The following is a 14,205-nucleotide window of genomic DNA, read 5'->3' as shown; positions in this document are numbered from 1 at the left end:
AATAGTGCTGCTCCCTTTTAGAGTCATTTCCTTGCAAACCACCACACCCTCTCTCAGTTCACTCTTCCCACCACTCCGTGGACACCCAAGTCTACAGCTGTTCAAGTCATGTATGGCATCAATTTTGCATATAGTCTATATACATTCTCTCTCTCTTTTCTCTCTCTGTCTCTCTCTCTCTCTCTGTGGGGAGGTGTTTAGCTGTGTGCTGGGGATTGGAACTCCTTTATACATACAGTAAGCACTTTAGTAACTGTGCCATCTCCCCAGCCCCTCCTAGCTGACTTGGAGTCCCTGATACAGTAACTACCCTGTAAAAATTGTCACACTCTGTCATCTAGAAGATAAGGACAAAGAGGGGAAAGTCTGCACAGGGCTGGTACAGAAGGAAATCTTCACTTGGCTATCTACCTTTGGGTGCAGTACCCGTAGGTCCAGAGGGCAGGCTGTGTCTGCACTGGTAAGGGTGCTAGGGGAAGCCTTTCCAATACTAACCATCCCATCCAAGCAGAAGCCCTTCCTCACGCTGGTGTGGGGGTCTGACTTCACTTCCCTGTTGTGGAATCCTGCGTTTCAACTTCTCACAGTTTCCAAGTTCTCCTCTGCTGAAAATAAGAATGATCCTTCTTGCAAGTTTGCCGTGTGAAAGATAAATTCAGAACACTTAGTCCCCGTGAAGGGACTCACTCCATCAACAATAGCATCTAAAGGTAGCAGTTCTGGTTCCCTGGGCCCTGGAGTCCAGCTCTTTCGGGAGAATGCGTACCCAGGAGAAATCATGTAGAAGCGTCTCTGCTGTCAGTCTCCTGATACTTTGCTGTTTCCTGGCACTTATTTCACCAAGGATGATTGGCAGGCGTCCTGCCACACGTAGTATCCTAGGCAGTCCCACCCTGGGACCGTGTATATGGGAGCACATTTCAGTGTAGTGCTGGCCCCTGCCGAGAGGAGATGAGAGGTGACAGCAGGGACTTTGTCATGCCCACCTCACCAGCAAGGACAACGCAACACCGGACCCTTCTTACTGCGGTTTTATTCAGGACCTTTGAACAATCTTCTCACCCTCTCGCCCCGGGGCAAAGCCAGTCTACAGCTTAAATAACCTCTGGGTAGCCAATCCCAGCAAGCCACGTGGGAAACGCAGATAGGGCCAGAAATGCGTCAGCAAGCCAGATCCTTAGCATTAGCCATATATGGAGTTGTTCACAGCTGAGAGTACTCACCGTTGGGCAGGTGGAAGGCGGAAACCAGTGCCACCTTTAAGGCGTGGTGTCACGCAGCTCTCTACAGGACTTTACTGCCTGTGGCCCCTGCAGGGCCAGTCTTTTCCTTAACAAGTCCCCAGACCTGCAGTGCTTTACCGTGAAGCCCGTGATGAGCTTACCACCTGGCTACAAGGACAAACCAGTTCCAGAGCAGATCTTGAAGTGAGTGGTTCTTTCATAGAAAACAGTCAGGTGGGCCAGGACGCATGCCTGTCACCAAAGCAGTGGAGGGAAGGAGAGCGGCAAGTTCAAGGCCCGTCTGGGCTACCCAGCAAGACTTGCTTTGGCATGCATCAAAAGCAAAGGCTTTACCATCAATTGTAGTTTGGAAGACTTGCTCCTTATTGTTGTGCGTACAAGATGAGAGTTTATCAAATGAAAGCAACATGGGCTTTATCTTTGAGACAAAGGGAAAGCTATACTTCACTTGGTGTGAGCACGGGATCCTTTAGCCCACACATTCACCCAGGTATCTCTGAGGACCAGCTGGTCCCAGTGTTTGGGGTTGTTTTCTGTCCCTAGAGAAGCTAACCTGCCAGTGAGGTTGGCTGGCAGCCCTATAGCAGAGCTGCCGTACGTGGTGGGTGTAACGTACCCTTTAAAACTAGGAGCTGTAAAATAAACTCTCAAGTATGAGAAAAAAAAAAAAAGAGGTGGTACAAAATCCATGAATGTACTGTCCCAGGAGCTCAGTGTGGCCCTGGCAGCTGTAGAGGTAAACCTCAGTGTCAGGTGTGTCACGTGTCCTTGCGGGCTGGTTCCGTGAGGTCCAGTGCAGTCGCTCTGTCCTTTCCCAGCTACTATAGAGCCAACGAAGTGCAGCAGTTCAGATATTCCCGGCCGTTCCGGAAAGGAGAAAAGGACCCGGAAAATGAGTTTGCTGTGAGTTCACTTGGATTGTCTTCTCTGCGAGTGGGGTGGGGGTTGGGATTGCACATGAACGTTTGGAGACCAGAAGTTAGCCTTGGGGGGTCATTCCTCGGGAGCTTCTCTACTTGTTATTTGGACAAAGGGTCCTTGCTTGGGGCTGCAGCTTACCAGCCTAGCTTGGCTGGTTTCCAGGGAGCCCCTGGGAATCTCCCTCCATCTCTCCTCCCCAACACTGGGACTACAGGCTTGTGCTAGCACCCCTGGCTTTGTGCATAGTGCTGGGGATCAGTCTCAGGTCTTTTGACTTGCTCAGCCTGAGCGATCTGGCCAGCTCTTTTGCCTTCTAGTGAGGTGCAGTGTCTTCCCCCTCTTGAGTGTGCACAGCAGGTTGGAGCTTCCCCTGTAGGAGAGTGTTAACTATTCATTACTGACAAAGCAGACTGCCATCTCAGGACTAAAGGTCTCAGATCTGGGCTCTACTGCTGATCCTGCTGCTACTATGACCCAAGGCGAGACACACCCATTCCTCCCAGACCTCCAGTTTCCATCTTTAGAATGATAGGGCCCAAGGAGATTAACCCCAGGCAGACTCAAAGCCCACCGTCCTTGGGTTTTTTATGAAGAATTGGATTCCATTCCCTAGAAGGCATATGAGGATGGATTCTCACCCAACATGAGCTAGAGGTTTTTGGGGTCGGATGTGACCTAGCGGCTGAACACCGTTTCATTTTGTGTTTTCTTTCTCGCCTCAGACGATGTGGATTGAAAGGACCACATACACAACAGCCTACACCTTCCCTGGGATCCTCAAGTGGTTCGAAGTCAAACAGATTTCAACTGTGAGTCATTTGAATCTGTAGCTCCGGCAGGGTGCGTGCGGTGGGAACCTTTCTGTCTGCAGAAACAGTGGCCGCTTTTGTTCCACTCCACTGCAGTCCGCACCAGCTTGACTTGCCTCCTCTGGCCAACTCTGTTTTTCAAAGGGGAAATAAGACGCTCACTTGTATAATAGGGTCGCTTTGTAAAACTGATGTTACAACACCAACCCAAAAGGTCACACTCAGAGAATGACTCTTTCATGGTCTAAAGGGGCCTTGTCCCTGTATCCCCCCAGAAGGCTACAGTGCCCAGTAACATTGCTGGGATGCCTCTGGGGAGCGGCCTGTCTGCCACATCATTTTCCCCAAGGCCCCCTCAGCTCTTTGTGCCACGGCTGCAGCTCCTGCCCCCATATCCCCCAAAGCTGCCATTTAGCCTTTATAATACTTTTTTCATCTCTCTGTGGTATTACCTTGCTTTTCTTCCCGCACTGGTCTCTGAGGGGTACAACTTATGGCAGTGCTCCTCACTACCTCAGAGTGTGGCTTCCACTGAACAAACCAATCTTTCATGCGTTCATGAGTTCAGGCCCTCCTGTGGCTTCGTAGCTGCTGAACTACGGAGCCCATTCTCACTTCTGTCCACCCGCGGTTATCTCTGTCCATGCCCGTCTGCCTCCATTGGCTTCCGTCCATTCCCATCCACGTGACCCATCCCCTTTCGTGTCTGTCTAGCTCTCTCCATTGCCTCTTCCCCGTCTCTCACCTCTGCCCATCTCCTTCTCCTTCTCTCATGTCGTTATCCATGTCCCTCCACCTCCATCTGTCTCCTTCTAACTCTGAGAAAAAAAATAGACTTTGGTGTTATTTAAGGAGTTCCTAGCATTGGGTCATTTAGGGGAGCTGGGCTTCAGAGTCCTCTGTCCATTGTTCAGTGTTGTTTCCCACCAAGTGTAGGCTCCACCGTCTCCACGCAGCCAGCTCTGGACCACCCAGCCACAGGTGGCTGTCCTGTGTGGTGTGTGTGCTCTTATCATTCTGGACATGCTTCTGGCTCGCCATATTTGGACATCTTGAGTTCCTGCTAAAGCTACGCCCTCCTACCAGCTTCGAATTGCAATGGACGCCCAGAATATGTGGTTCCGTATTCTCAGCGACTCAGCCAACCATGGGTTTCTCAGCTGTGGACTGGGTGCTGCGTATTTAGGTCGAGCACAGCTGCTTCTATTCTGTGCATATACAGACTCTTCCCCTGCCTTCTTCCCTGTATAATAGCCACCGCTATAGCTCTAGTTCCTACCAGTCATCCCAAGATGAGGTAAAATATATGAAAAACCGGGTGTTGTGGTGCAGACCTTTAATCCCAGCACCTGAGAGCCAGAGACAGGTAGATGCCTGGGAGTGCAAGGCCAGCCTGGTCTACATGGTGAGTTACAGATTCTTCAATATTATGCTCCTGAAGCTTGTGGGTAATTTCTTTCCCTTGAGAAGAAGGATCAAGTTTGTTCAGTCTTTGCAGTGGAGCTCATGACGGGTCCTTCTCCCCTGTGCTGCGTTCCTCAGGAAGAAATCAGCCCTTTGGAGAATGCCATAGAAACCATGGAGCTGACCAATGAGAGGGTCAGCAACTGTGTCCAGCAACACGCCTGGGACCACTCCCTCTCTGTGCACCCTCTCTCCATGCTGCTCAGTGGCATCGTGGACCCGGCTGTCATGGGTGGGTTCTCCAACTATGAGAAGGTAAGTTCAGCTCCTGGCTCTCACAGGTCGTATGTGCCTCTTTCCTCTGGATGGGCACATGGAAATACACAAGGATTGTCCCTGGCCTCACACTGTCCTGTGAAACCTTGATGGAAGAGTGCCAGGCCCTGGTGCCTCATCCTTTCCTCTGGAAGACAGCTCAGGATGGTCGCACTGAAACCGCTTTTAGGAAGAGCCGAGATGCTTTATGTAAACTGAATATCCAGGAATCTCCAGCCTGACTTGAGCCAGGCTGTACAGACAAAAGACAGTTTCAGCGTGTATAACTTACTGGTGCCGGGATAAAATGCTTTGACCAAAAGAGTTTATTTGGCTTAATGGCTCCAGAGGCATCGAATCCATCATGGTGGGAAGGGATGGCCACTCATCACAGCAGGAACTGGAAGCTAGCAGATTACATTTTTATTCATGCACAGAAAACAGAGAAAGGGGACAGGAAATGGGGTGAGACTAAACTCTCGAGTCTCATCCCGGTGATGGGCTTCCCCTCCAGCAAGGCTCCACTTCCTACAGGGTCCGTAAGCAGCTGGGGACTAAGTGTTCAGATGCCTGCACCTGTGGCTGACATCGCTTATTCGAACTGCCACACAGCTTCACCATGCATTTGCTAACTGAGTGTTACATCTGTTACTCTGAAATGGCATAAGAGCATCCTGGCCATGTCTTAATCCACTGGATAGGGTTTGCTAGAGTGTCTTTTATAGTGGAGGTCATGATGTCAGTCGAGGTGAAGGACAATTGTTAGGGATCGGAATCATAGCTGTTACGGTACATGTTCAGTGGCTGAAATTTGGGGAGTCTTCTTGAATATAAACATCCGTGTGGCCAGGAAGCCCCTTCGAGGAGGTGGGAGATTGGATGGCACTTGTTTTCCATTTGTACACAATTGCCCAGACGAGTAAAGGCTCTGTGACCTGTCACTCCTGTGTCCTCCTTCTGCCTTTCTACTGGCCGCTGTATGCTCTTAGGCACAGGTCCCCTCTCTGAGCTGTAGGTACCTGCATAGTGAGAAAGCTTCCCCACTTAGGGGATGGCTTTGGGGATTAAGGAAGCCATCCCATATATAGGCAGGAATTTATTTATATATGTTTCTGAATCATTCACTGTGCAGTAGAGGCTGTCCTGTGAAAAGGACAAGTTTTCAGGTAGACCTTCTATCTCTACATAAGAGGCTTCCTCCCTTCTGAAGCTGGCCGCCTCTCTGCGGGGATCAGGAGTGTGTCATCAGTAATGTTTGTGTGTCCACCACTTTTAGGCTTTCTTCACAGAGAAGTACTTACAAGAACACCCTGAGGACCAGGAGAAGGTGGAGCTGCTCAAGCGACTGATCGCCTTACAGGTATGTACCCAGGGAGGCGTGCAGTTGGCCAGTTGTACACAGTACTCTCCAGGGGGTCCACTGCACTTGGCACTAAGACATGGTCCAGAGCTCACATGGAGCTTCAGGCCACTTCCTGGCCTCCCTTTCTCTCTCAGTCTCTGTCCCTCTATCTCCGTCTCTCCTCTCTCTTTCTCTTTCCTTCTGTGTATGTGTGTGTGTGTGTGTGTGTGTGTGTGTGTGTGTCTGTGGTGTTGAGGAGCTAAAGCAGGCAAATTTCATAAACTTACTGATCAGTCATCCTAGCCTTTCTGGTAAATTTCAGGCCAGTGAGAGATTTTTTTTTCTTTTAAAAAAAAACAAAGTGGATGACATCTGGGAATGACAGCAGAGGCAGAGGTTGCCCCGTGGCACACATTTACACACACACACACACACACACACAAACACACTGGCATACTCAGAAATTCTGTAAACACTGGTACTAGCCAGTGTTTCTGGCTGGCACATATGGGTCTCATTCTCTTTTTCTTATCATTTCAATAAAAAATGCTTCTAGAAAAGCAGCCATCATCAGATTGAGTCTAAGACCAGTGCCTACCCCAGTGGTCAGTTGTATTAGCCTGGCTAGTCGACTCTCTAGTCTTCGACCCTTCTCTGTTCCTGTGTCACAGTTCCCAAGCCTCGATGGAAAGGAGGCATTGCCATTAGATAGTTCTGTGTCTGTCACTTAGCCTCGCTGACTCCACCCCACCTTGCCCAAGCCTCCAAATCTAGATGCCCCCTCTTCCCAAACCACGTCTCATCCTTTTCACGCCCTTCCTTCCAGATACCTCTGCTCACGGAAGGGATCCGCATCCACGGGGAGAAACTGACAGAGCAACTCAAGCCGCTGCATGACCGGCTGTCTTCGTGCTTCCGTGAGCTGAAGGAGAAAGTAGAGAAGCTCTATGGGGTCATAACACTGGTGAGCTTCGTCTAGATGGCGCTCACGCTTCCCCTTGGTCTCTCTTTGGCTCCGGGGTCCAGACGCCAAATGAGTCACACTGGTAGGCACAGGTGTGACTCACCTGTGATGATGGATAAATGCGCCGGCAGGAGAGAGCGTGCTTCCCCTTTAGTCGTCAAGTCATCCTGCGGCCATAGAGCCTCAAACCTGACCAACTTTCTCAACAGAGAGATCTCGTTAAACACAGACAGCTGACTTCAGATTCCAGGGATGGGGCCAGGCCCAAGTTTACAGGTTTAACAAATGGCCAGCTGCAGTCTTCATCGAGGTGGCTGGACTGGCAGGCACTCTGAGAAGACTCTAAGGCGTGTCCGTTTCCTTGGTGCACACACTGGCCGTTCCTTCTGCTGTGCCTGATTTCTATAGCTTTTCCAAATCTTTTTCTACGTTGATAAAAGTTTGGTTGCCAGACCTTTTAAGGGACGGAAGGGTCGTGAACTGTGTTTTATGGTGTGCGCGCCTGATTGCTTTCTCTGGCATCGTTGGCACACATCCTGAGGCTGCATCCTAGTGAGTTTCCTCCCCGCTTCCCCCAGGAACTGAGGGGAAGCCTGGCACTATCCTGTCCCCCCTCACAGTTGATGGTGTGATTGGCTCTGGTTCATTGCTCTAAGTCTTTTTTTTTTTTTTGACTTCCCCTTTCCCTCTTTAGTGGTCTTCTTGTGGTGAACCCCCGACTTTCAAATTCTTTCCTCCATTCAGAGCTCTGCACACCCCCCACTATAGTGTTTCTCAGAAGATCTTCCCCATTACCTGGTCGCCTCTTTCACTCACCCACGTACCCAGTCCTGCCAGGAGTGGTGCTAATGCATGCCTGTAATCTCAGCACTCAGGGGGCTGAGGCAGAAGGATGGCTGTGAGTCCGAGGACAGGCTAAGTTACATAGATTCGGCCTCCCACCCTAAGAACCCGGTTCATTCTTCTTCCTGACACTTTCCCTCCCCCCAGGGTTGTCTAGGTATGTGTGTCTTTTGTGCCCACGTTCCTAGACCACAAGACTAAGCCTTCCTTCAACCCGCTGTCCTCTATCATTGCTAGAATGCAGCCAATGTTAGCAAGCAAATTTAATAGAATACCACAAGGCGTCAGTGGTTACCTGGTAGCATTTGGCATGAAAGTGCAGCATCCTAGGTTTCCCAAGACTCATGCTGCTTGGTTTAGGTTCTTTGGCCTCCTCAGACTTTGTTCTTAGGTCATTTTCCATACGTTCAAAAGAGCAACAGGGTGGCTGCCCCGCGCACGCAGGCTCGAGCATGCAGGCTTCATTGCAGGCTGCTGACTTTGAGGGTTATCTGTGTTTCAGCCACCCAGTTTGATGGAGAGGAAGCCGAGCCGCGCAGGCTCAATGGTACTGCCTTACATCCTGTCCTCCACGCTGCGCAGGCTGTCTGTCACCTCGTTGGCCTCCTCGGTGGTCTCCACTTCCTCCAACTCTTCTGACAATGCACCCTCCCGGCCAGGATCTGATGGGTAAGGCTGATTGTTACACTTGGGGAGGGTAAGACAGTACCTCGTGACCTTAGCTTTGGGCGCCACGGTGAGACCTGTGTGTCTGCACACCACTCCTTTGAGGAGACTTAGTTTATAGATGTCGACTTCATTCACTTCTCATATTTGCTATGAGGAACGTCACTGACAAAGCTGTTACTGAAAATAGAGAATGAATTAATAAATTAAATCTTTTAAATTTATTTATTACTATTTATACAGTATTTTGTCTGCATGTATGCCTGCAGGCCAGAAAAGGGCACCAGATCTCATTACAGATGGTTGTGAGCCACCATGTGGTTGCTAGGAATTGAACTCATGACCTCTGGAAGAGCAGTCAGTGCTCTTAACCACTGAGCCATCTCTCCAGCCCCAGTAAATTAATATTTTACCACCTACTGAACACAGGTGCCTTCTAGACATAGTTTGATTTCTCTTCCTGTGCATCATTTTAAAAAACACTTTCAAACTTAATTTGTTTTGTCAATCAATCACAGAATAATGTGGTACAAAATGCCTGAAGTAGAAAATGATAGAACACACAACACACACACACACACACACACACACACACACACACACAAACTCTTCATGCATGTTTTTAACGTTCAGGTTATTAGAAGCATCAGTAGACAGTTTCGTGTGTGTGTGTGTGTGTGTGTGTGTGTGTGTGTGTGTACCGCATGCACATGTAGATGTTCTCTTGCAAACATGTGTAGAGACCAGATTGGCATCAGGGTACCTTTCTCAGTTACTCTCTACCTGATCCTTTGAGGCAAGGTCTCTCCCTGAGCCTGAATCTTACCTGTGACTAGGCTGATTGGCCAGTGAGCCCAGAATCCCCATCTTTGTCTGTAGTGCTGGGGTTATGGGTGATCACTGCTTTGCCCAGCTGTTCTTACATGGGTGTTGGGTCCTCACATTTGCACAAGTATTTTACTTACTAAGATATCTTCCCAGCCCCCAAATCTCATCGCTGTCCCTGCCTCCTAACCACCAGTACCACCGCAGAGCTGAAGGGGGTTTTAGATTCATACCAACCCCCTGCTCTTCATAGGAAGTCCAGCAACTGAAACCATGCTCTTCTCCATGCTTATTCAAATGGCATTCTCTTAATGTGGCTCTTTTTATTTACTGTGTCTTGAAAAGGACTGTCCCAGAATGCAGCGCACCTCCTCTGGGTGCAGACATCCTAGTGTATACCTACATCATGGCATCCTTCACTAGCTAACCAAGGGAGAGCTGGCTGAATTCAGTTCCCCAGTACTTTGTCAATGGAGAGTGCAGTTAAGATAAATGTTGAGAGTCACTCCTTTATGTATATCAATTGATACTGTTTTTTGTCAACAAATGAAAATAATTAAGGGTTTGCTCTGTGAGGATGGAAAGATTAAATTATCTTATTAAATTACAAAATTAAAGTACAGAATTTTGTTCAGCAAGTGAATTATTGAATGAATAGGAAATGCAAGGTAAGTAAATAGTTCAGATGAAAACTGTAACAACCGAAAAATGTCCTGAGAAAATATTTGGGCGTTTAAAGTATTAGATAGGTAGGTAAGTAGGTAGGTAGGCAGACAGACAGATAGATAGATGTTGCTGATATATGATGAAATGATAAATGGGCTCCAAAGCCACAGAGAAACCCTGTCTCGAAACACCCTTGAAAAGATAGATGGATATTGCTGAAATAGATAGATAGATAGATAGATAGATAGATAGATAGATAGATAGACAGATAGATAGATAAGATAGATTAGATAGATTGACAGATAGACAGAAAAATAGATAGATGGATGGATGGGTGGGTGATGGATAGATAGATAGATTGACAGGCAGAAAAATAGATTAACAGACAGAAGGATAGATAGATGAGAGAAAGAGAGAGCGAGAGAGAGAGAACTTTTCAAAGGAGAAACTAACTTGAAATGAGATAAAGAACTTTCAGCCATGTGTTATATAGCTCATGCCTGTAATCCCAATACTCAAAGGGCTGAGCTAGGAGAATTTCTGAAATTTCAGAACTATTGTTCTATTGCCGTGGAGAGACACCATGACCAATGCAAATATTAGAAAGCATTTAGTTGGAGGCTTGCTTACAGTTTCAGAGGGTGTTAGTCTATTATCATTGTGTGGGGTGGGGACACGACACAGTGGGAGCAAGATGGTACTCATGATGCTGGACAATAGCTGAGAGTTTTATCCTGATCCACAGGCAGAAAGAGAAAGAGAGACAGACAGACAGATAGACAGAGTCAGAGAGAGACAGAAACAGAGACAGACTGGGCTAGTGTGGCTTTTGAAACCTCCAAGCCCACCCCCCAGTGGCACACTTCCTCCAACAAGGCCATACCTCCTAATCCTTTGCAAATAGTGCCACTCCCTTCTGGCTCAGCATTCAAATACGTGAGCCCCTGGGACCATTTTTACTCAAACCATCACAGCTAGAAAATGATACCTTGACCCAATATAGGAGCAGTAACAAAAAGCCTAGACAGAGGAGCTTGGAGTGTGAAGGCACATCTGCAGAAATGTCAGTGCTGCCTCAGGCAGACCTCCCTGGGGTCTCTCCTTCCTGCGTTCTCATAACTAGTAACAATACTTAATCCTGGGAGACCTAGAGTATTAAGAGCTTAAGTGATCTACTACGCACATCTTCTAATGTAGATGTTGCCTCCCGACTGGATCCTGATTCAATGAAACCACCCATTTAAACAATTGTGAGAGAATTTGGAAATCTGAAGATTGTGTGTGATGAACTTGAAGACTGGATGTCTGATGAGATTGGGGAGTGACGCCATTGTAAGCTTGATGATGGGGTTGTGGTTATGAAAATGAGACCTTGTCTTATGGAAATGCCGCCTGGCAATATGGTAGATAGGACAACTCTCAAGTAATTTAGTAAAGAGCAAGGGCTGTAATCGGGTTGTAGACTAAACAAGACGGACTCTGAGTTGATCATTGGTTGATCATTGTTGGTGACAGGGGACATGTACATGAGCTTATTATCCAGGGTTGGTGTGTGTGCGTGCGCACGCGCTGCAACTCAATAATAAAATGTAAAAACAAACAAAAACAACAACAACAACAAAAACTACCCGGTCTATTTCTAAACCCTTGAACTTGACTGATCCTCCTGCCTCAGTGGGCTGTGTAGCTGGGACTCTGGCCATCTGCTGTCATCCTCAGCTTCAAATATCTTATTTTAACTTATCTAGTAATAAATGAAACCAAACTTGAAAATGTGTGCACTTTTTTTTCGTGAAATACCCACTTAAGTTGTAATCTCTAAAAATTAGGCTCCTCTTTCTACCGTTGAATAGTAAAGATACCTGCCTTTCAACTACAATGTGTATGTCATGTCTCCATCTCCCCCCTCTGTGTGTGGTGTTTGATCATGATGCTTGAGTGACCCCCGTTTTCATTATGGTACTTGGAAATCTATCATTACACCTAGAGGACATTTCTCAAACACTTGCTGGTGTCAAATGGTGTCCCGTTTTTGCAGATAAGGAACCGAAGATACTGTGCCCAGGTTACCCAGCAAATAAATAATTACTGCAGGCTCTCCACCCCCAGACCATGAGCTGTGGCCCCTACAGAGAGCTAGAGATATGTGCTATTCTTTTACTTTATGGGCTCTTTTATCACAGAGTAGATAGTGGTGGGACCTGAGGAGATGGTCCCACCAGCAAAGTACCTACTGCATGCGCTTGGAGGACCTGGGTTTGAATCCATAGCACCCACATCAAAAGGAGATGTGGCAGCGCACATATATAACCCCAGTGCCAGGGTCGAATGGAGACAGGAGGATTCTACAGCTCACTGGCCAGCGATCCAGCCAAATCAGTGAGCTCTGGGTTCAGCTAGAGGCCCTGTCTTGAGAAGGTGGAAAGTGATAGAGAAAGACAACCAGTATTGACCCCTGACCTTCACACACATGCTTATGTGCCTACCTGTGACCTATACGCATGCACATATTCACAAGAGAACAAATGATTAACATATGTGAGGGCAGTGATAAATATTCATTCATATTTTCTCTCTTTCGAATGATAACCTCCTTTCTGTACGTTTTACCCTGAGTTATTTGTCTGGTAATTAGACTCTGAGAACTTGGGAAGTTAGGTGACGGTGGTGTTGAGGGTTTTGCTGGTGCTTTGAAGTGAAGTCTATCATTCTGGGATAGATAATCTGGGACTTTGGACCTTCCGGACTGACAGGTCTATCCTGGAGCCACTGTTTGAGCGCAGAGCTTCGTCAGGTGCGCGAGTTGAGGATCTGCCACCCAAAGAAGATGGAGAAAACAGGATTAGCAAGTTCAAGAGAAAAGATTGGAGTCTGAGCAAGTCGCAAGTCATTGCAGAGAAAGCGCCAGAACCTGATACGATGGTAAAAGAAAAAAAAAGAAAGAAACAAAAGAAAAAAAAGAAAGAACAAGTGAAAGCAATCACTGGCGGGGCACCCCTGGGCGGGGGACCACTGGCAGGTAGTCATTGGCAGGGCAGCACCGCCTGCCCCTCAGCCAGCACATCTTCATTCACTGCATAGCAATGAGTCACAGGTAGAAGCCTGGCTAGTCTCACAACACAGCAACCTGTGGTGATGTCAGATCACAGACGGCAGGAAGAAAAGTTTCAAGTCTCCAAGTCAATATTGGCCCGAGATCTCATACCCACAGCGTAAACACGTGGGTGGCACTTGGAATTGTGGCTCTTGCCCCCGCGTTCCGCGAGTCGGTGCAAACCTTTTCACTTCACTTTAAGGTTTAAAAAAGACACTTTTTTTTTGTCTCACGTAAGCCACGTCAAGTGTTTCTGAGACCCACTTCTACTAATAGTCAAGGCTGCTTACTTCCAGCTTAGATGACACCGTGTGTGGTCAGAATCAAGCTAGGGGCCAGACCGAAAGTTATCAGTGATTCGATGTCCTTCTCAACAAGTCTGTACGCCGCGTACCTGCTGTGTAACAATACAGTGACTTTAAAAGTGACAGTTGGAGACGGTAGGGAGAGGGATCAGTAGATAAAGGACTTGTCACACCAAGGGTGAGGATTGGGTGGGTATAATAGCCTGCATGCGATTTCAGTGCCTGGCTAGCTTAGCCCAAACATGGAGCTTTAGGTTCAGCTATATAGTGGAGAGGAGTAGATGATAATCCACAGCCCTTACATGCACGTGTGCGCTCGTGCGCGTGCACACACACACACTTGAGAATAGAAAGGAAAAGGCTCCTTGGAATTACTAAGCCCTTCTGTTAGTTTCTGTTCAAGCATTTCTGTTCAGGGAATTACTGAGGTCTGCCACGTCCACCATGAAATTTTAAGGTTTTCCGTTTCTCTCTTTGTTTTCAGAGCCCAGGTAAGAAAACGCAAAGGCCGAAGAGTCTGCAGCTGGTGGACAGTCGGCTGACCCCGTTCCACAGTGCCTCGCCTCTGCAGCCCGCAGTCTTGAGCCCACCTCCGCTCACCCCCAAAGCCACGAGGACCCTCAGTGAGTCTTTCCGTGTCTCCTAGCTTCGTTCTCCTAGGGAATGGAATGTACCTGTGAATCTGGGCCAGTCTTCATCAAACCGGCCACAGATGGGATGAGGCTGTTACAGAGTTGATTCAGTGGCTGTTGGAATCCTCAGAGGACTGGGGTTTGAGGCTGTGGTCCTTTCAAGCAATCCTGAGGG

General features: G+C 48.0%; 1 protein-coding gene across 1 annotated transcript in view; it reads left to right on the top strand.

Annotated features, from left to right (window-relative positions):
- Positions 1-14,205, top strand: part of Dock5 (dedicator of cytokinesis 5) — a 182,989-nt gene that overhangs the window by 163,052 nt on the left and 5,732 nt on the right. The window contains exons 42-50 of the mRNA XM_048422301.3: positions 1,346-1,427; positions 2,063-2,147; positions 2,888-2,974; positions 4,517-4,693; positions 5,970-6,053; positions 6,862-6,999; positions 8,345-8,511; positions 12,753-12,921; positions 13,883-14,021. Of these exons, the coding sequence (XP_048278258.3) occupies positions 1,346-1,427; positions 2,063-2,147; positions 2,888-2,974; positions 4,517-4,693; positions 5,970-6,053; positions 6,862-6,999; positions 8,345-8,511; positions 12,753-12,921; positions 13,883-14,021 (1,128 nt within the window). The remainder of the gene's footprint in view (positions 1-1,345; positions 1,428-2,062; positions 2,148-2,887; positions 2,975-4,516; positions 4,694-5,969; positions 6,054-6,861; positions 7,000-8,344; positions 8,512-12,752; positions 12,922-13,882; positions 14,022-14,205) is intronic.

This window comes from Myodes glareolus, chromosome 12 (genome assembly GCF_982192425.1).
Source record: "Myodes glareolus chromosome 12, mMyoGla1.1, whole genome shotgun sequence".
NCBI lineage: Eukaryota > Metazoa > Chordata > Mammalia > Rodentia > Cricetidae > Myodes > Myodes glareolus.
This window is presented reverse-complemented; position numbering and strand designations above follow the sequence as displayed.